We start from the raw sequence: 22,944 nt of genomic DNA, 5'->3' as shown, positions 1-22,944 counted from the left end.
CTGATAATCTGGTGTCCCTCGAGTCTGCCATCTGAACAGCGCTTTCCAGACGCCAACATCTGGTTGCCGTCTGTTTGGACTTGAGTAAAGCATACAACATGATCTGGCGACATCATACCTTGCCACATTGTATGAGTGGAGTCTCTGGGTCCCACTCCTGATTTTATCCAAAACTTCTGTCACTCCGTACTTTCCATGTCCAAGTCGATGTCTCCAACAGTCCCCCTCCCCATATTCAGGAGAATGGTGTTCCGCAGTGCTCCGTATTGAGTGTGTGTCTTTTTTTAGTGGCAATTAACAGTTTAGCAGCAACTGTAGGGCCATCAGTCTCACCTTCTCTTTATGTGAATGACTTTTGCACTTCGTACTGCTCCTCCAGTAATGGTGTTGCTGAGCAGCACCTGCAGGGAGCCATTCACAAGGCGCAATCATGGGCTCTAGCCCAAGGCTTCCAGTTTTCAGCCATGAAGTCATGTGTCGTGCATTTCTGTCGAATCGCACCATTCATCCAGAACCAGAGCTTTATCTTCATGACGATCCACTCACTGTAGTGGGGACATATGGATTCTTAGGAGTATTTTTCAATGCCCATTTGACTTGGCTACCTCACCTTCGTCAGCTTAAGTGGAAGTGCTGGCAGCACCTCAGTGCCCTCCGCTGCCTGAGCAACACCAACCGGGGTGCAGATCATTCTATGCTGCTGCAGCATTTTCAATCCCGCCCTCAGCAATTTATTCGACCCAGTGCACCACTATGGTGTTCGCCTAGCGACGGGAGCTTTTAGAACAAGTCCAGTGACCAGTGTCCTGGTGGAGGCTGGAGTCTCACTATTGAAGGTTAGGGATGCTCAACTGCTTGGCAGTTATGTTGCACATGTTCATAGTTCTCCTGTGCATCTGAATTACCGTCTCCTTTTCCAAACCATGACAGTTCATCTCCCACATTGGCGGTCCAGGTCAGGGCTTGTGATTGCGGTTTGCGTCCAGTCCCTTCTGTCTGAACGAGAGTCCTTCCCATTCCACCTCTCCTCGAGGCCCATTTAAGTACACCTACATGGTGTACACCTTGGCTGCAGATTCTTCTGGATCTTTCACATGGCCCTAAGGATTTCATTAACCCTGTGGCTCTCCGCTATCACTTCCTCTCGATTCTCGACATATACCGGGGCCATGAAGTGATTTACACCGATGGCTTGATGGCTGACGGTCACATAGGCTTTGTGTATGTTCATGGAGGACGTATTGAACAGCACTCCTTCCCAGATGGCTGCAGTGTTTTCACTGCAGAGCTGGTGGCCATATTTCGTGCTCTTGAGCACATCCGCTCATGCCTTGGCGAGTCATTTCTCCTGTGTACTGACTCCTTGAGCAGCCTACAAGCTATCGACCAGTGCTACCCTCGCCATCCTTTGGTAGCGTCCATTCAGGAGTCCATCTATGCCCTGGAATGGTCCCGTAATTCAGTGGTGTTTGTGTGGACCCCCAGGACACGTCGGAATCACAGGCAATGAACTTGCCGACGGGCTATGCGGTAACCGCTTCTGGAGATGGGCATCTCCAAAACTGACCTGCGTTCTGTCTTTTGCCACAGGGATTTTCGGCTTTGGGAGACGGAATGGCGTAACAGTACGCAAGTACACACAACAAACTGCATGTCATTAAGGAGACTAAGAATGTGTGGAAGTCTCTTATGCGGTCCTATCGCAGGGAATCAGTTATCCTCTGCCGGCTCTGCGTTGGCCATATGTGGCTAACGCATGTTTGCATCCTCCGTCGCGAGGACCCACCTCAGTGTCACTATGGCTCACAAATGATGGATGTCCATCTATTTCTGGACTGTCCACTTTTAGCTGCTCTGTGGCAGACTTTTAACTATCCCAGCACCCTACTTTCGGTGTTGGGTGACGACGACTCAACAGCAGTTTTTGCTTTACATTTTATTCATGCAGGTGGGTTTTATCATTTTATCTAAGTTTTAGCTCATGTCCTTTGTCCCCCTGTGTCCTCCACCCTAGTGCTTTTGGGGTGGAGGTTTTAATGTGTTGCAGGGTGGCTGGCTTCTCCTTTTTATTCTCAAGGGCAGCCAGCCATGGTAATCTGCTCTCTTGTTTCGATCTGTTCTACATGTTTCTTGCATCTCTCTGTGGTATTCTTGTCCGATTTTGTCCATTTTAGTGTTTGTTGCCCTTCTGTTGTTCTTGTGGTTTTCTCCTTTCTTCCAGCTGTGTTCTTTTATGTCTCGATTATTTTACTCCAACCCTTTTGGAATTATTTTAATCGGAATGAGGGATCGATGACCTAGTAGTTTGGTCCCCCCCCCCCCCCCCCCCATTAAACCAACCAATCAAACTGACCAGCACTCGACACATGTGAACATCACACGCAGAATGAAACTTGTTTCATCTATGCTTCCTTTTATACTAGTATGGCAGCATTGCAACACTTTTTCCTCAGTATCTGTCATGACATAGTTCCTTATTAGAGTACAAAATCACAAACTTCCTTATAAAACAAAATCCTAAAATGAAATATTGTAATTTTGCCAAAACTAGTTCATCAAATACTCGAGAGTGAAGCACCGTTGAATTCTTTTCTTTTAGAACCATGATACGAACAGTAGAAATTGCTATTGTTCCATTTGAGAAAGTGAAATTGCTGCCAATATTTCTGTAATTAATATAGTTATGAAAAGAGGCTGTATGTTGCTTAGTGAGGACTTTCTTAAATTCATCTAGGTGAAAACAGAATTACAATATCATATGCGGCTCCTGAAATTATTTGCTTATCTGTGTCACTCTACTTTTCCCAGAGTAGCCTACTCAAGTTTCTGGTATATTTTCATCTCACCAGAAAATCCTTAAAGCTTCTGTCGCTTTTTGTATGTCTAACAATGGAAAGCCCTGGTTGGAATATCAACAAAATTATGAAAAAGATAGATAGCTACTCACCGTAAAGATGACACATTCAGTTGCAGACAGGCACAGTGAATTTCTCTTTCCTGAAGAAGGCTTTGGCCAAAAGTTTATATGTAACAGTCTTTTCATCACATTTGTCTGCAGCTCAACAACTTTTTTACAGTGAGGAGCAATCTATGCTTTTCATCATGTGTGTGTGCACCAGTTTGCAGCAAGACTAGTGAAGATTATTTCATCAGTATAGAGCTGTTGTTTTACTGTTTATCAGCGTATTGTGAAGTGGAATTTGCGGTTTTATAAATTTTACATTTGATATTAAACCATTAATGTTATCTATGTAAGAATGCTAATTAAATTATAAAACTGGAACCTTTTTGGCAAGCTAACAGTTCCGTAGTGTAGCATCATACAGAAGTTAAAAGTGGCTGATAAGTGTATAGACAATAGATGAAAAAGAATAGTTTTTGAAATGTGGTGCTAGAAAATGTTGATGATCAGATAATTAATGAAGAGATATTGAATCGAATCGGCGAGGAAAGAGCATTATGGCACAAGTCAACTTAAAGAAGGGATAAAATCCTGAGGCATCATGGTGTCTTTAATGTGGTGTGGAGGGTAAAATTTGTAGTGGGAGACCAGGGCTGGCTACAGTGGATGTAATCTAAAGTAATTATGCAGAGATGAAGAGGATAGCTTAGTGTGGTAAAATGCAGCAACTTGGTCTGTGCACTAAAACTGTGAGGGGGCGGGGGGGAGATAAAAAAATAAACAACAACTTGTGCTGTGGTTCAGGACTAGAATATGCACACCTACCATTTTATCTACGTCTACATGATTACTCTGCAATTCACATTTAAGTGCTTGGCAGAGGGTTCATCAAACCACAATCATACTATCTCCCTACCATTCCCCTCCCGAACAGCGCGCGGGAAAAACGAACACCTAAAGGAGTTGCCTCCCAAATGAGCAATCCAGACACACCTCACAGGCTCTCCTGCTGGGGGACACTGCCTTATCGTAGGTACCTTTAGTGCCTGGCAGGAGGCTTTGGATACCTTAGTAACTCAGAGGCATACGCCAGTGGTAGCAAAGCTACAGTCATAATCACCCAAGCTGGACAGGCTTTAGCAGAGGGGCCTTGTGAAGAGAGTCTCACAACTTAAGGAAGGGTGGGCTGCATTTTTCCCACGGAACCCCACCAGCAGTGATGGGGTACCACAGTTCGGGATTTCCCACGCTGAAGGCTGGCCAACACCACCAGACCTCTCTTCTACCATAAACTCTGAGTATACTTCAGAGACCATCGTTATGCATGGTGCAATGGAACATTGTGTGTTTCGGAGTAGGGCGGGCCTTGGCTTCACTGTGTGGCCACAAATATGTGGAAAAAAAAAATCAGCTTCCCCCCCCTCCTCCTCCTCCTCCATTGTATTATGCTTGCTCAGGTGTCTGGGTCAACATTTGTTTCCATAGAAATTTGTTGGATCCCTATGGGGCAACCTAAATTCAAATCTCCTCCTGATGGGACAGGTGTATCATCAATTAGCAACTATGCCCACCTGACAAAAAGGGCTTGGTTGCTCAGTCCTCTTGAAAAGAAGTCTCAGAACTATAGTAACAGGACACTAGTTTGCCATAACACTTTCATTGTTACCAAGAGAGCAGAGGGAACCTTTGAGAAGGTTTCCCTTTTCTACATTCACAAGGCATTGGAAAGGGTATTGTTGGGTCCTTAAAAAGTGTAAGACAACTTCATAATGTAACATTTCTTCTTGAAACTGCCATGTCAAACCAAGTATCAAAGCTTCTGACTGCCCTTTAGTGGCTGAGGTACATAACACTCTTAACTCTGTAAAGGTGTGGTTATCTGCTCTGACATAGTGGGGATGGACCTCAGGAATTGTGTGAAGAATGGAAAGATATAGGTGTCACTATGTCACAGAACTATATGAAGAAAGTAATGTAAAGAGCAGATTGGGAAAAAATGCAAAATTTATTTGAACATTCAAGAGCCTGGAATTACCTGAACAGATTCTTGCAGGTTAGATCTGTCTTAATGTTCGACCATTTGTTGCCAACCCAGTTAGATGCTTCAAATGCCTAAGATTTGGCCATACCACTATGGCTTGTAATGGCAGGGCAGTGTTTGGAAATAGTGGAGGCTCAGCTCATGGATCAGGTGAGTCTTGTACACTTCCTTCAAAGTGTATAAACTGTTCTAGGGATCACCCAGTAAGGAGCAGGAACTGTGGAGATTATAATGAGGAAAGGAAAATTCAGGAATTGAAAGTTAAGAGATGCTTACCTTTCGGTGAAGCTAAAAAAGCTTTTAAAGCTTTCCCTCTTACCATTGCTGTACAAGCAGTTATAGTGGTATTTCTCACACTGGTTAAAGTCGCAGTATGTTCCCTATATCCTCCACTTCATGATATGTTGGATGCAACTGCACCGATAGATATCTTTCAGGCACCCTCCTGCTCGTTCCTCCTCATGGGGGAGTTCAGTGCACACAGTGTGCTGTGGGGCTTCGCTACAGTATGCTCCAGGGGTCGAATTATCGAGTGTCTCATCCACTCGAAGACTATCTGTCGTTTGATTCTGGCCATATGACACACTTTTCCACAGCTTCAAGCTCATCCTCAGCCATTGACCTTTGTTTTTGCTTATTATTTATTGCAGACTCAGTTCAGTGGGAGTTGCCACAGATTTGCATTCCAATGACTACTTCCTGGTGTGGGTTTGTCTGCTGACCCAGGTGGTGGTTGACAGGAGACCACAAAGATGGATGGTTCAAAACACAAATTGGTTGTTATACAGTCAGCAGGCCATCCTCAAACAACAGGATTGTCCCCTGGAGATATTGGATAGCATCACCTGTGAGATCCAGTGAGCTGTCGCAGGTTCCATTCCCCAGTCTGGCAACCACCTCAGACGGCGCCCTGTCCCTTAGTGGAATGACAAATGTGGCTTTGCAATCATAGCCAGGCGTGCAGCTTTGTGGAAATTCAAGCACCGTATGACCACCAAAACTTTTGTACCTTTAGATTTGCAATGTCACAAACGAGCTGAGTGATAAAAGAACACAAGGGCAACTTCCGGAAGGAATTTGCAACTTCCATTAATCAGTTCACTTCCAATACTCTAGTCTGAGACTCAGTAAGGCGGATTTCAGGCAAGGGCAGTACACCTCCCCGTATGGCCTTGCTGAGAAATGGAGTCTTCGTGGGCATGCTGAAAGACATGACCAAGGTTTTTGCTGAACATTTTTTTACCATCATTGCGTCATCGAGACAAACATTCCAGGTGTTTTGTAGGACTAGGTAGATGAGGAGGTTCTGCTTCTTCTCATGTAATGAGGAAGTCTAGAATCTTAAATCCTCCATCTGGAAATTGGAATCAACTCTGTCTGCAGACAGACACACTGCTCCAAGACCAGATCATATTCATTTTGCCATACCCCTTCATCTGTGCTGTGTAGCCAGAGGCAAGCTCCTATTTTGTTCCAGTCAGATCTGGTTTGATGGACAGGACTCCATGACTCTGAAGAAGGCAACATCAATTCCATTGTGGAAGCTGTGGAAGGATTGTACTAGCCCTAACAGTTATTGAGTGTAGCCCTTACCAGTTGTTTGGGTTAAACTCACGACTGCACAGTCAGCTGCCGCCTTTTGGAATCCAGATCTCACCTGTGCCGCTCCCACTGTGGCTTGAGGTGCTATAAATCTGCTCTTGACAACTTAATTTTATTGGTGATGATACAGGATTCCTTCTTATTCCAAACATGTTGGTTTGTGTTTCTTTTTTTTTAACCTCGCAGAAGTGTACGACACCACTTGGAGGTACAACATCCTTTGCAGACTTCATTAAAGGGGACTATGTGGATGTCTGCCACTTGTTATCCAATCCTCTATCGAGGACCGGTTCATTCAATATCACATTGGTGATGTCTAGTCTGATAGGTAAGTTCAGGAGAATGGAGTCCCCCAAGTAAGCGTACTCAGTGTCACATTGTTTGCAGTCAGTATCAATGGCACTTCCTGTGCAGTCTGGAGTCCTGTTAAATGCTCTTTGTTTATGGGTGACTTTGTAGCCTTCTACTCTTCCCCCAAATAGTACAATGACAGTGAGGCAACTACAGCTGACCACCAGGAGGCTCAAAGCTTGGGCCAGTAAAAATGGTTTTAGGTTCTTACCAGGGAAGACTGTGTGTCAGTTTTAACCATGCTCATTGAAGTTTTAACCAACCAGAGACCACAATGGGGTGAAATATTTTACATTTTGAGAATACTGTGCAGTTTTTGGGCCTGCTGTTTGACTACATTAACCTCGATACTGCATCCAAGGGCTATGACTTGGTGAATATTTTAAAATGCCTCAGTGAAAATGCTTTGGGAGCTGACAGGTACTGCCTCCAGCAGTTTTACATGGCACTTGTTGGAATATGGTTAGATTAAGGCAGCATGGTTTATGGATCAGCCCATATTTCCCACCTCTAGATGTTGGACTCTATCCACCATGAGGGTATTCGGATGTTGACTGGAGCCTATCAGACCAACCTTTTCAAGTGGGCATGCATGTGCACACGCTGAGACTGGTGAACCACTATGCTAGATTCAGCGGCACGACCACCACCTGGTTTGACAGGCCCTGAAAATTAATGGACCACCCCAACTTTGAGCAGTTGTTCAGGCATCGGCCCCATATGACCAAGCCATTTGGGATATGGCTACTGACTGTCTCAAGGATCTGGATAAATAAGACCTCAGAATATACAGCCAGGAGTGTGGAATAAACTGTGGCCTTGATGTCTTCAGAAGGCCAAAGTGATTTTAAGCTTGACACAGTACAAGAAAGCTTGTACTCCAGATTATGTTTTTACAACTCTATGTTTTTAAATTTTAAGTACATACCACAGTTTTATTAATTTTTGTAGAGATGAATCCCAGCAAGTGAATGCCATTGGTTGAATTCAACTGTTTTCCCTGATAGAGTTTGAAAGTGCACCTTCTGGAACAACTTAAAAATTATGATTTGGAGCTGTATGTCATTATGACAGCACTGTAGTGGATTCACAGGCATCACAGTACAAGGTTTCTCATCTGTTCTGACTTGTTCAGAGTGCCACAAGTGGTCCACCAAATGTATTCTGTAGACCAGATGATTCAGCTTACCCATGACTCCTCACAGCGGCTCCAACAATGTGGCAAGGAGGTAATCTTTTGCTGAATATCAAGACATATCGGAATAGGGCAACAACAAAGCCGACAGAGCAGCCAAAGGAGCAACAAGGATGTGTATTTCCCTTGCACACCATCATCTCATTATCTGACAGATGAATTATGCATCAGTGGTGTGCCTAGTAGAATATTAAAGTACTGTGCTGGTCATGTTAACCCTGTACTGAGCCATATTTGTAATTTTTCCTTTAGAAATGGTCAGTTTCCTAAACGATTAAAGTACTCAGTAGTGAAGCTGCTTTATAAAAAGGGAGAAAGGGATAATGTAGACAATTTTAGACCTATTTCTATGCCATCAGTTTTCGCTGAAGTTATTGAAAAGGCTGTGTATGTAAGGATAATTGATTGTTTTATATCACATAATTTGCTATCAAATGTACAGTTTGTCTTTAGAAGTCGTTCATCTACTGAAAATGCTATATTATCTTTTCTCGGTGAGGTATGGATGGCTTAAAGGAAAGGTTTCAAACACTAGGTATATTTTTTGATTTAAGTAAGGTGTTTGATTGTTGATCACAAAATATTGCTCCAGAAGTTGGATCATTACAGAATATGGGTAGTAGCTCACAATTGGTTTACCTCTAACTTTTAATGACAGACAGCAAAAGGTCATTATTCTCAGTGTTGAGAATAGCTATGATGAGGGGTCTGAGTAGGGTACAGTCAAATGGGGGGTGTCCCAGGGATCTGTGTTGGGGCCACTCCTGTTCCTTATTTAATTGTAAATGATATGCCTTCTACTATTACGAGTAATTCTAAAATATTTCTGTTTGCTGATGACATTAGTAGGACGTTGTGTGCAACATTTGCCGTTCAAGTTTAAGTTCGTGGCTTGTAGAAAATAAACTAACAGTAAATCACAGTATGACTAACTTTTTACAGTTTCTAACACACAGTTCAACAAAACCCAATGTTTTAATTTCAGAGAATGGCATATGATTAGTGAAACTGAACTGTTCATATTTGTAGGTGTTCGGATAGGTAGTTAACTGTCATGGGAAGCCCACGTTCAGGATCTTGTTCAAAGACTTAATGCTGCCATTTTTACTATTACAATGGTATCTGTAGTAAGTGATCGTTCGGCACGAAAATTAGTCTACTTTACTTATTTTCATTTGCTTACGTTGTGTGGGGTATTCTAAAAGAATATTTTTGGCTCAGAAATTCCCAAGAATAAGCAGCTTACACTCAGTTTATACTTGGTAGAAATCCAACCTGCATTTGCATCGGACCTCCTTAACTCTTGTGCAAAAAGGTGTGAAGTATACTGCTACATCCATTTTCAATAAGCTACCAGAAGAATTCAAAAATCTCAGCAGTAATCCACACACTTTCAGATCGAAATTGTAGTGTTTCCTCAAGGGTCACTCCTCCTGTTCTGTCGAGGAGTTCCTTGAAAAATTTAACTGATTCTTATGTTATATTGTTGACTGAGATTACTTGGACTTATGGCTTGACTTTTTTTGGGTTCATAAACATTTTATTTTTATCTGTTATTACTTTTATGTTGTAATTTCATGGAGTGATACGTTCCATGACCTTGGAGATTTGCTCCTCAATTTGGTCCTATGGAACTTGACTTGTAAAAACAAAAAAATAGGAAAAGTTGGATTTTCCCTGCTAGTGTTCTGGAAAACTATTGTAAACCGTAAGAAATGTAGCTCACAGATTACTGTGCGTCTCACTTTGCTTGCTTATTTGTATTTTTTCTAATGCAAAACTTTTCTAGCATTCTAAAACAGTGTGCTGGATTGAACTCAAACCAGACCTCCCAACTTATGCAGCAAATGTCAGACCCTCTCTCCTACTTTCCAACCTGGACACACAAGCACCAGTTTCTGTACTGTCCACGACTGAATTTCTGCACTCCTTAACTGTTTGTGTTAGATATTGCCACTATATCTGAGTGAAGAATTGCTAAGCTAACCACCAAACACAAAGAACTGTCATCTACAGACATGTACAAAACTCACTTAGTAATGATGGAATTTCTTGAAGGCGACTTCCAGGTTTTCTGGACATCTGCAAGAATGTGCATTTTTAACTTTTCATGGCATAACGAATAATCTGTTGAATTGTATGTCCAATGTCATGTAAGTATTGACTCTTTCCACTAATATTTCGATCGTGCATCTCCCAGCCATCCTTTTAGTGAGCCAAAAAACTAACTACAAGGCCAGTGCAAGGCATGTGGATGAAGTGTCAGTGGAAGAATTGATATTTTCACACCTATGTGCCCTAAATTTAATTTATTCATAGAAATGTCTCATTTTTGCAATGTTTGGTGCAGCCACTGTCTGTAAATGTGTAGTGATTCATTTGACGTGGTAGTTGAGGGGTGTACCCGAACACTGTGAGATGACTTCTGTACCTTAGGCACCAGCTGCCTTGGTGCTGTTAAGGGGATTGCCTGCCATTTATCCCAAAAGGCAGAGGGGTCCGTCTGATAGATTTGCAAACTTGCTGCTCAGTGTTACGTTAGCTTAAACAGTGAGCTCACTGTAGGGAACTATCAGAAACAGTCAGGAGACCTGAAGCAGTGTCTTCCAGAGGTAAAATTAGAGACTTGATAGCCTCGACCCACAGTGGAGCCACTGGTGGGGAAGTGACTGTTCCTCAGGAGTTCCAGTAGGAAAGGCTGGCTGAGAAACATCGAACTGTGACTTCCGGCAGCCTCAGAGTGCCAACAAGTGACCGGCAGGAATCTTTTTGAGTGGCTGCCTATAATGCGATCTAATGTTGTGCAGGTGTATAGCAAAAACTGGTAAACAGATTAATCGTAACAAAATTAATTGAACACTCTGCAGTGTAGTGTGTGCTGTTTTCAATATTCCAGGCAAAGTAAAACGGGCTCAAACCTGGAGCCTTGCTTCTTACCAGCTGAGCATCCCAGTTTCAAATGTGATCTGCCCTCGTGACACGTTTTGCTGAAAAATAGGGGAAAGGTGGTCACAGACTTGAGGCTGGGTTTGTGGGTAAGAGTGAGGAATGGTTTGAGTTCCAGTCTGGAACAAACTTTTAATATGTCAGGACTTTTAAAGCTGCCCTATCTTACTTGGCAACTTTGAAACGGGCATGTGTGTGTGTGTGTAGCTGAAACGTACTGTAGCCATATTCAAAGTTTCAGAGTTACAACATGGGCTGCAAAGCATGTAAAGCTGGCTTAATGGCCTTCACATTTCCTTGTGGTTATTAATGTATATGTTCATTTATTGTAGCAGTTGCATACCTCTACCAGAGCATGATTCGAACTCAGAACCCCTGTTCACTTAAACAATTTGGCCTGCATCCAGGCAGACAGCCTTTGGGTCACTACATTTTCATCCTACTTCTGAACACTACATTGAGAGGTTGGGTATGTGGCAGTAGTACCATTGGGAGAATATTTCTGACACAGTTTTTAGTTCTCAGATCAGGAGTGTGCAATGGTTTTGTGTGTGTTTGTGATGTAGTTGTTTAAGTGCCTTTTGAATTAACTTTAAATTACAAGGTATCCAAGCACACTCTCTGTATTTCAGAGGCTAAAAGCTCGCACATCGGACATTACTCGCGGAACCGTACAGAAGTCGGTCTGTGTTCTGAGCCAGCTGCCATTGTTTGGGCACATCCAGGTGAAAATGGCTCTGATCACACACGCTTACTTTGCGGAAGGGGATTTCAGCAAAGTGTCGCTGCTGCATGACACCTACCACCACCTGAATGGGTGCCTTGCAACCACTCCGCCACTTACCACCAATCCTCCTCCACCGCAGCTTTTTGTGGGTAAGTTTTAACGTCATGAAGTAGTATATGATTTAGTAGTGTATAATATCTCATACTTAGCAACAACAGTTAGAACAGAACTAGGAGAACTTTCCTGTAAAGTATCTTTCACTTCTTCTTCTCATTCATATTCTTATCCTTCTTCTTTTTTTTATGTGTGGTGTTTTTGGAAAAAAAAAAGAGGTCGAAGTGGAGGCAGAGGTACTTTTATGAAAAAGAAAAATGTGTGTGTGTTTTTTAAATGTAATAGATGCTGTGGCCAAAATTTCATAATTTCCCCACCTTTCTTTTTCAGTTTAAAGACTAACACAAGCATTGTCAATTAAATTATAGGTTGGCGTTAAGGTTAATTTAATTCCTATAATCAAATTTCAATTGCAGAATAATTCAAAACAGCATACAGAAATAAACAAGACGGCTATTTAAGTGTGTCTAATATTCTGTAAAATAACTTGTTCCATGTCGTCCATTGTACTATGTAACCTGTAGAAAGCTATACAAAGTTCTCTAATTGGAATGTCCTTTCTACAAAATGTGATTTTATTAGGTTCCGGATTTGCATTAAAAATCTCTGAGCGCATTTTTCTGCACGACTTTGTTGGTCTTTTTCATGTCCCATTTCCATTCTTGATATGGTGCTTCATCTTGACATTGGATTTGACTTTCTAAAGTCCACGCTATGTGAACAAATGCTAATGTCACTTGCCCCAGAATTAATAAATGAATTTGTTTGCACATGCAGTTCATTGTTGTTTATTCTATGCAGCTGTCCAGAGAAATGCTATGATGTTTCCAGAAGTACTTTGATAAACTGTAATTGGTTGACTTCAGCAGTTCTGTATTGTGTGATTTGAGAGTACAAAACCTTGCAACCAAGGACATGGAGCACTCTGATCTCAAATGGTCTGAAGAGCTTCCTGCAGTACTGTCTCTCAATATTGTTGGTAATTCGGATGAAATCAATTGGTCCTAGACTTTACTGGGCTGCTAAATTAAATAGTACTCGTGTAACATGTATGACTCAGTACATTCGGTTATAACAATGCTGGCAGGTAGATGCACCAAAGGAAAACTGTATTTTCATATTAGATTCCAATTTGTCCTGAAAACTTCCTTTGCAACAAACTAAGGGATCGTCTAGGCTCTGTATTCTCCAGCCAAAATGTCTTTCACAGCAGTTTCTACAGTCACAATTTGCATTAGCAGATGAAAGCTTTTTCAGTTTCACATTTCTCTCATTGATTTTAGATCTTTAATGAAGCAGCATTCATGCAACTTGAGGAAGCAATTTTCCTGGCAGCCTACATTCATGTAGTATGCTTGCTTCAAATGGTTTAGATATCTAAGTTTGAATATCTTTAGATAGTTCAGCTCTCTGACCTAGCTATGTGAACCAGAAAGACATTGTTATAATCCATTTTATTTGAAACTGTTAAATTTGATAGACTGCAGCCAACAATAACTTTTTTTTTAGTACTCTGAGTTATTCAGTTTTGTCCTCTTCAATAAAATATCCAGAATAGGAGCTGTTATAAATTGTCTGTGATAAGGTGGATTGTTGTGTGATAGAGTGGATTTAAATGTTAACTATTTTTGGCTTTTAGTTAGGTTGCAGCAGATTTTAATTGCAGATTTTGTAGACAACTGTAGACTTATTGCACTACTGTCTACACTTGCCAGTTTTTTAATGAACTGCTGTTTGGCATGTTTTGAATATGGTTATTCATTTTGATATTAATTACTTCTGTTATGAACCAAAGATAAAATTACAACATTACCTTATTAAGGCAGGAAATATTTTTTCTTACAAAATATTGAGTAATTTAATTTCTAAATAGTGCGAGGTATCCTATACTAACCAGCTAATTGGATATTTTGTTGAGAAAATAATACTGCAGTGTATATAGAATCTGTGTATCAAACATGCCCAAAATTTAACCAGGAGATCTTATTGGCATCATTGGCTGAGCTAAAGAACTTTCTGCCAATAGCTGGCTGTGGGCTTATTTTGTATGTGCAACCTCTCCTCCCAACACCTCCCTCCACACTCATAACTCCTGCCTCCAGTGATCTGAGATGGGTCATATTAACTCCTTGTTAGGGTTGTGTCCATAGTTACTAAGCATGCATCAAAAGGAAATTCATTGTTATTACAGGGTAACTAGCCGGCCGAAGTGGCCGCGCGGTTCTGGCGCTGCAGTCTGGAACCGCGAGACCGCTACGGTCGCAGGTTCGAATCCTGCCTCGGGCATGGATGTGTGTGATGTCCTTAGGTTAGTTAGGTTTAACTAGTTCTAAGTCCTAGGGGACTAATGACCTCAGCAGTTGAGTCCCATAGTGCTCAGAGCCATACATACAGGGTAACTGTTGGGACTGTGTAATTCAATAATTGATGAAGATGAGAATAAGAAGAAATTCGACACTCTGAAAAGTTACAAACATAGGGAAGCTTGGGGAGTGTTCCCTTGCAGTGATGAAGAACTGGATTCTGATGGAAGCAGAGCACTGCTAGACATGTCGTGCTTGTGAGGGTGGCAGAGGACTAGTGTGGACCACCAGAGACAGCTATGAGGTGGGACAGTATAATCAACTCACCAGCACACCTGAAGGTGGTGAGGTGGATACTTGCTGAAATCGGACCTACCAGCTAGAAGGAATTATTTATACTATTACTCTTTTATCTTGGACAGTGAGGTCAGATGTAGTTGAGGAGCGCATCACCACAGAGAAGCCCTGGGAGAGTCCGCATCCATTCTCTGACCCACACATTGGCCTGATCTGTGTACTTTTACCTGTCTTTAAATTATTTCTCGCCTGTAACATCAATATTGGTTTCAGTGCCTCAATTTTACCAACCCTTGGTACCATCACTGTTAGATTAAATTCTAGCTGATGTCATTAACTGAAGTTGGACCCACTCTTGAACGAGGGACTTGATAACCTTCTTTTTAGTCCCTTAATTTCCCCCACCCCACCAACAACCAACCAACAGTTTGCAACTTACCAAAGTACTGTGGTGCGTTGATACTCAAATCTGGCTGTAGGCCTCAGAAATATCCTTTGGTCATCAACATTGGAAAAAGAAGAAGTGTTACTGACCGAGACTTACAGAATTACATTCTACAGTATATTCAGTTAGTCATAATGTGTTTCACCATTTTGTCAGTGGACATTACATGGGTCACATTGCAAACAGTCCTAGGTCTCAGTTATCATAGTGTGTCTATTAGCTTTTGTCTCAATACCTCAGACAATCTACATTCCTTCCCTCAGTGTTCAATCCCATTCGCTCATGTGCCCACGTACGCTCTGTGTTCGAGGCCTGTCAGCGCGAGATCTGGTGCTGCAGTTCCGGCACAAGGCGCTGCTCCTGTTCAAACTCCTGCTACTGGAGCGCCGCATCGTCTTCTACCGCTCCCCCGTGCAGCCGCTTTGCACTGCCATCCTGTCGCTGCTATCTCTGCACCCTGGCATGCTGGAGGCGGGGCTCTCGGAGTCTGCCTGTGTCAGGTACTGTCTGCGGCATCATAGAACAGAGGCCGGCACGTTTCCATTTTGTGTGTGTGTGTGTGTGTGTGTGTGTGTGTGTGTGTGTGTGTAGTGCTGCTGGAAAGATTTTTAAATTATATGTACAGGTTGTTGAAAGTCGCAAAGTACTTACATTCCAAAATACTGGACGAATATATTGTGGCTATTTGCACGCTGTGAGTTGCTCAGCCTTGAGATACATGTTTTACATGACTATGTACAGGATTTCACCACATATTTGCCTAGATGTTTGGTTTGAAAAAGGCTTTTTCAGAATTATCCACAAACATTTCTACTAGCAGAGGAGATCATGGAGAGCCAACTACTAATGCATTTGTTGGTAGAATGTCTTTTGGGAACAAAAACAATTTTGCTTTAGATGTAGCTGTACCATGTCTATAATCTGTATTGCTTAACTGTTAAATCAGTTTGTGGCACATAGTGCTCCATTCGTGGTGCATACTCCTAGTAGCAGACTGCCTATCTAATTTTCTAGGCACAACAAAAATTTGGTTTTCAGTACTTGGAATAATTATTGAACATATTTAAAATCTGAAAATGCTCTCATAACATACTCGATAAGAGGTATAATCTTACATTAAAGGTTTACTACAGTAATACATGTTTTGCTGTGGGCTCCCCATTATCTCCTCCGCTAGCAAAAATGTTTGTGGATAATTTTGAAACAACTTTCTTAAATCAACCTTGAGTGAAATATGTGGTGAAGCCCTAGTGCTTCAGCTACATAGTAATGTGCTGTTTATGTGGGAAAGAACAACTGGGCAGCTCCAAACATTTCTCTGAAATATGAACAGAAACAAGAATGTACAGTTCTACATGGAAACAGGAGGCACAGCCATTAATTTTCTAGACATTAATATTGACATCAACACAGGATGCCATCAGCCACTGCACTGAGTGTCAGTTCGGATTTCACAATAATAAGCACTGTCAAAGCAATAGCTGTAAACGATGGTTACCAGCCCACTCTCATTGAGAGTATTTTCTAGAAAAAGCTTAAATGCTTGTGTATCCATTGACAGTGCCCCAAACGATTGCCAGTAAAAGATGTGTATTACCAGGTGCTGGCAGAGTGCCTGCTGAAATATTGTCTGTAAACCACACACACTTACACAATAAACGTAGAAAAATTTTGCTCTGGACACTTCGACAGAACTGCCCGTTTGATATACTGGAGACGAAGGGACACCACAGGAACTGTGCTCAACAGTGACAGAGTGAGCAGACTGGCTTCAGGTACTCTCTACACCTGCTAACGAAAAACCTAAATTGTTGTGTGACCCATCTTCTAGTTGTGCTCCATTATAAATGGATGTGCCAGTAATTTATTTTAGTAGTGTGTGATTGTGAATGTGTTAGTATTTTGTATATGTAGTATTAGTAGTTAATATCTTAGGAGCTTGTAAATTCTTTTCTTTGTTTATGTTTGCACCAGTGTGTGCAGTAACATCTTTTCCAGTAATGATAGACATTGGGCTAATAACTCAAAACTTGGGTCACAAAAATAATAGTGGCAAAAAGTGTGTTTCCTCCCTGTAATTGTTTCATTGAGTACCCACAATGAAGTAAACATAAAAAAAGTATAATTGACTTTTAAATTGAATGTTTTGTAGGTATTTTATTAAAAAAACTGAGGCAATAAACATTTGGTGCCATATACTTCTAACATTTTTTTTATTCTATTGGTACTTGGCCAGTGCACATAGTTGAAAATTCGCATTCATATCTGTAGGTTGCGGTAAATGGTATCAGTATTCTTCAAGCCTTTTTAATAGTGATCTATACTTGCTACAAACCCTTTGCCAAAAGTTGTCAGTTCGGTTTTATTGAGATCTGTTTTCAATGTCTTCCTTCATAGAGTTAAATAAACGGTACCTTGGGTCTGATTTCACTACCAGAAATTTTCACTCACTCAAAGTGGCATTTATTTATTGATTTTACAAATCAGGAAATAGGTTGCTATTAGAAATTATTACTAATAATGGTCAGTGCTCATTTATTTCATTTTTGAATGAACATGCTGAAATGCTGGTATCGCGCCTTACTGTCGGTTCTGGGACTACAGCACTGCGAAAGCTTTCATGGCCACTTATTTAGCCGGCCGCGGTGGTCTTGCGGTTCTGGCGCTGCAGTCCAGAGCCGCGGGACTGCTACGGTCGCAGGTTCGAAACCTGCCTCGGGCATGGGTGTGTGTGATGTCCTTAGGTTAGTTAGGTTTAAGTAGTTCTAAGTTCTAGGGGACTGATGACCTAAGATGTTGAGTCCCATAGTGCTCAGAGCCATTTTTGAGCCACTTATTTACAAACTGCATGTTGGCTTCTGTCTCGGATTCTTTGGCCTACATTTGTTTGATGATTTTTCCAGCAACAGTGGGTGAAACTTTGAAAATGTACTGATGTCAGAAAAATCATCAAACAAACATTGGCCGAAGAACCCAAGACAGAAGCCAAGAGGAAGTTTGTCAATTCTGGGAGCATTGAGACTTCCTTAGCTTCAACTGTGCACACTCACATGTACAACACCCCCCCCTCCCCTGCCCCCCCCCCCCCAACACACACACACACACACACACACACACACACACACACACACACACACACACACACACACACACATAAATAAGATGCGGTATGGACCAGGAAATTGAATTTAACTGTCTTACACAAGGGTTCAGATTTATAACTATTTCTTGTTACTGATAGCCTTCTCCTCGATAATCAAACTATATGCCACTACCTTCAACTGAGTGTGTGATCAGTAATTCAGTTAAACCTTGTACCATTTCACATGACCAACTGTTATTTCAGAAAATTTTATCATCCGCTGATGAATGATTTTGAAGTCAGTCTTGAGACTGACTCATACATCAACTCACCATTTACTCTGCCGACAGACTGCTGCTACCTGCACCCCTAAACCTAGGACAAACAAACCTATTGTTGTGGTCGGAGATGGAGTTTTACACATTTTCTTAATTCTACCACAGGGCCCCAGCTTTTGCAGCACCTTTTCCCTTCCGTGCTGCAAATCTATCCTCTTGCTATTCCTTTTCCCTTCTTTTGGGGAACATGTCTTAGGTGTTTTTGGGAATGTGTTCCGCATTTTCAGTAACTGACATAAGAACAGTCTCACCACTATTTTACATTCCTTTTCCTTTCTTTGTTCACCTTCTTCTATCCTTCCTCCACTTCAGTATTTGAGGCTGTTATTTTTCTTCTGCATCCCCACACACTCCTGAAGGCCAGCCTGAGTGTCTAATGCGTAACAGGTGACTGGGTAATGCGTAATTCCCAGCCCTGGATCGACAGGCAGGGTTCGCACATACCCCCTGATGCAGGCCAGGCCCATGGAGGGGTGATTGCTTAAAGGCTGGTGAGGCCCCCTTTGAGAGGGGGCCCCTCAGTTGGATGAATTGCACCGTTGCAGACGCTGGCAATCATGAGGGATTTTCCCACAATGAGCCAATTATCATCTTCGCAGTCAACATCTACCAAATGTAAATGGAATGAAGCTCCCAATTCAAACACCCTCCCAGTTGCATCTCCATTTCTCGTGGTTTAATGTGCTGAAGATGGTCAATCTTTTTCAATGGTAGATCCGTTTCTTATTCAGAAAGGTGTTGATGCCATTGCCAGCCCTGTGAAATCCTGCTATTGTTTATGCAATGGCACTTTGGTTTTGGAGACTACTTCTGATTCTCAAGCACAAAAGCTGCTTGCCACTTTGTTTCTCCACAACTACGTCATTCGTGTCGAGGCCCGTAGAATTCTGAATTGCTGGCATGGTGTTATTTACACGAGGCTGCTCAGTGGTCTGACCGAGGCAGAAATCCAAACGTGCTTCTTTGATCAGGGTGTCATTGCTGTCCATCAGGTGATGAAAAGGTAGATGCATCCTTAGTGCCCACATGCACTCTTTTTCTCACCTTTGATAAGAGTTGTGCTTCTGTCCAAGATCAAAGCAGGCTGTGAAGTTATCACAGTAAGGCCGTACATTCCGAATCAAATGGCAGTGTCATCATTTTAACCACACTCAAATGTCTTGTCAACACCCAGCCAAATGTGTAACCAGTGGTAGGGACGTGCACGAACGCGAATGTCCACTCCTCCTCCCTACTGTATCAATTGCAATGGTGACCATGCTGCCTCCTCTCAAAATTGTCCCATATATCTCAATGAGGAGGATGACCAGGAAATCGGCATGAAGGAAAAAGGGCCTTACCTGGTCTCTCGCAAGTTATTGGCTTGTCGCAAACCTTGTGTTCTACCATCTGGCACTTAGTACTGTTCTTACTACATCTCGCTCCATGAAGGACGTGGCCACGCAGACATGTGACCTCAAATTCAGCACTGCAGTTGTGAAATCGCCGTCTTCTCATCCAGCTGTGCAACAGGCCATCAAACATTTGCCTCTCAGGCGAAGTCACCTGCTACACAATTGGCAGACTGGAAAAGACAGGAGTACTCCGATGAAGACTTCCTATGTCTCGCCAGCCAACAAACATCGGAGTCATCTTCTGCCAACTGGAAAGGCTCCAAGAAGTCAAAGGCAAACGGTCTTCTAATTCACCAACACAGAGATCCTCTTCGATGGTGTCGCTATGTGATACCTTAGCCCTGCCAACCTCCGTGTCGCCAGTGCACACCGCCAACCATTTTTCTGCCTTGGACTGTGCAGATTGACAGAGGGAGAATGCCGACACCTCTGTAGACCTCATGGAGCAGGATCCTCCAGCTTCTGTGCCCTGTAGCACTGTCTTTTTGAAGGCTGGCACTCGGCAGCCATTTTTTCCCCTCCTCCCTTTCCTCTTTTGGACTTTCCTTCAATGGAACATTCGTGGCCTTCCATCAAACAAAGAGGATTTCTGGCTGCTCTTAGAATTGTTTGTTCTCTGCCTCCAGGAAACAAAATTGCGTCCTCACGACTGCTTTGAGCTAACACATTTCTTTCTGATTCGTTTTGACCTCTCCCCTCCCCTCCCCTCCCCCTCCCCCTCCCCCTCCCCCGAGACGGTACTCCATCTCATGGGGGAGTCAAGCTGCTCAAATCGGTTGAAGTTCATAGTCAGCCCATCTCCCTGACTATCCGCCATCAAGCTGTTGCAGTTCGCCTTTTCCTTTCTTACGTGCCCTTTTTCTCACTTTGTACTGATTACATCCCCCCTCTCATTCGACGTCACCAGGGCAGACTTCCTCCAGCTTATTGGGCAGCTACCTCACCCCTTTCTGCTGCTCGATGACATTAAGTTGCACCCTCTGGAGTTCTCCCAGAACCTGTCCGAGAGGTACGCTATTGGCTAACCTTCTCAGTCAACTTAATCTCCTCTGCTTTAACATGGGAGCACTCATGTTCCTTTCAGACTGCACACACCTGTTCCCATTTGGACTTCTCCTTCTGCACTGCCCAGCTTGCCCATCTTTTCAAGTGGTCCGTTCTCTCTGATACATACTCGAGCAACCATTTCCTGTGTGCTATCCAATTGCTGACTCAGACACCACCTATGTGCACACACAAATGGCAGCTTACTAAGGCTGACTGGAGGCTTTACTCCTCCCTGGTGACCTTCGATGAAGAACAGTTCCCCAGTTGTGATGACTAGGTAGAATACCTTACAAACATGATTCTTATAGCTGCAGAATGTTCCATTCCTCACACTTCCTCTTTACCACACCGTGTCCCAGTCCCATGTTGGACTGAGGCATGCTGCGACGCAATTCACATGCGGAGACGTGCTCCTTGCGTTTTTAGGTATCGTCCTACAATGAAACAGTGCGTTCATTAAACAGTTGTGTGCACACTGTCGTCATATTCTTCAGGATAGAGAAAAAGCTAGCTGGATTTCATTCACTTGTTCTTTTAATAGTTCCACTCCATCATCCATAATGTGGGCCAAATTCCGATGGCTCTCTGGGACAAAGATCCATTCCCCAGTTTACTGCCTGACAGTAACAGACATTGTCATAGTGGACCCTATTGCTATATCCAACATCATGGCCTGCCATTTTGCGAAGATTTCAAGCTCCTCTCACTATCTTCCTGCCTTCCTCCATCAGAAACGAGTGGAGGCAGTTCGGGCGATACTCTTCTCTTCTCAGAAGTGTGAGTGCTACATTGCCGCATTTACTATGAGGGGGCTAGATCATGCTCTCACTTCATTCCGATCCTCCGCCCCAGGGCCAGATGATGTTCACATTCAGATTTTACAGCACCTTTCTCTTGCGGGCAAACACGTTCTGCTTCCAACATGCAACCACATCTGGGTAGACGGCACATTTCCCAGATGCTGGTGTGAAGTCACTGTCATAACCATACCTAAGCCCAGTAAGGACAAACACCTACCTTCTAGCTACTGCTCCATTTCTTTCACCAGCTATGTTTACAAGGTGATGGAACATATGATTCATGCTCGGCTGGTATGATGGCTCGAGTCTCACATTTACTAACTATTGCACAGTGTGGATTTCAAGTGCGCCATTCTGTAGTGGACCATCTCGTCACATTGTCAACACCTGTCATAAATGGTTTTCTGTGGAAATCAAAGACTGTGGCCGTGTTTTTCGATTTGGTGAAAGTGTATGACACTGCTGGAGGACTGGTATCCTCTGTACTCTCTACACATGGGGCTCCCGTGGCCCCATGCCCCATTTCCTTCAGGAATTTTTAAAAGACAAAGTTTTCGAGCTACATGTGGGTTCTGCCCTGTTGGACACCTTTATCCAGGGAAACAGGGTGCCTCAGGGTTCCGTCCTGAGTATCATCCTCTTTGCTATTGCCATCAATGCTATAATGGACTGTCTCCTGCCGGGCATCTCAAAGTCCCTTTTCATTGATGATTTCTTATATCTATTGCAGTTCTGCATAGACTTGTCTCATTGAGCAGCGTTTTCAGTGATGTCTCGAGTGCTTTCACTCGTGGAGCATCGACAGTGGCTTTCGTTTTTTCACTGACAAAACTGTTTGTATGAATTGCAGTAGGTTTCTTCCACCATGTTGACATCTTGGGCCTGTTGCTCTTCCATTCGGTGAAACTATGAAATTCCTGTGACTCGTGCTCGATAGGAAACTTATTTGGCCCTTCCCTGTGTCTTACGTAGCAGCTCACTATGTACAGTCCCTCATTGTATACTATGTGTCCTCAGAGGTACTTTCTGGGGAGCAGATTGAACCACCCTCATCCATTTGTACCGGATCCTTGTCTGTTTGGAATTAGACTATTGGTGTTTCATTTATGCATCAGCACGTCTGTACCTCTTATGCCATCTCAACAATATCGTGGCATCTGTTTGGCAACTGGCGCCTTTCACACAAATCTGGTTGAATGTCTTGTGTGCAGGAGCTGCCAAACTACCGCTGTTCTACTGCTGCGACTTTTCCCTCGGTAGATACGCATGCTGTATGTCTGCCATGCTCGGGCACCCTTTTTCGATGACTCCTTTGATCAGCAGTACGGAGTGCATCCCTCTGTTACCTCCTAGAGTTCAC

The 22,944-nt window shown here is 42.9% G+C and overlaps 1 protein-coding gene across 1 annotated transcript in view; it reads left to right on the top strand.

The window, feature by feature from the left end:
- LOC126253402 (late secretory pathway protein AVL9 homolog) overlaps window positions 1-22,944 on the top strand; it is a 125,890-nt gene that overhangs the window by 25,070 nt on the left and 77,876 nt on the right. The window contains exons 3-4 of the mRNA XM_049954702.1: window positions 11,670-11,913; window positions 15,234-15,423. Of these exons, the coding sequence (XP_049810659.1) occupies window positions 11,670-11,913; window positions 15,234-15,423 (434 nt within the window). The remainder of the gene's footprint in view (window positions 1-11,669; window positions 11,914-15,233; window positions 15,424-22,944) is intronic.

Source organism: Schistocerca nitens, chromosome 4 (genome assembly GCF_023898315.1).
Source record: "Schistocerca nitens isolate TAMUIC-IGC-003100 chromosome 4, iqSchNite1.1, whole genome shotgun sequence".
In the NCBI taxonomy this organism is placed as follows: Eukaryota; Metazoa; Arthropoda; class Insecta; order Orthoptera; family Acrididae; genus Schistocerca; species Schistocerca nitens.
The sequence above is the reverse complement of the archived record's forward strand: the minus strand, read 5'-3'. Positions and strand labels throughout refer to the sequence as shown.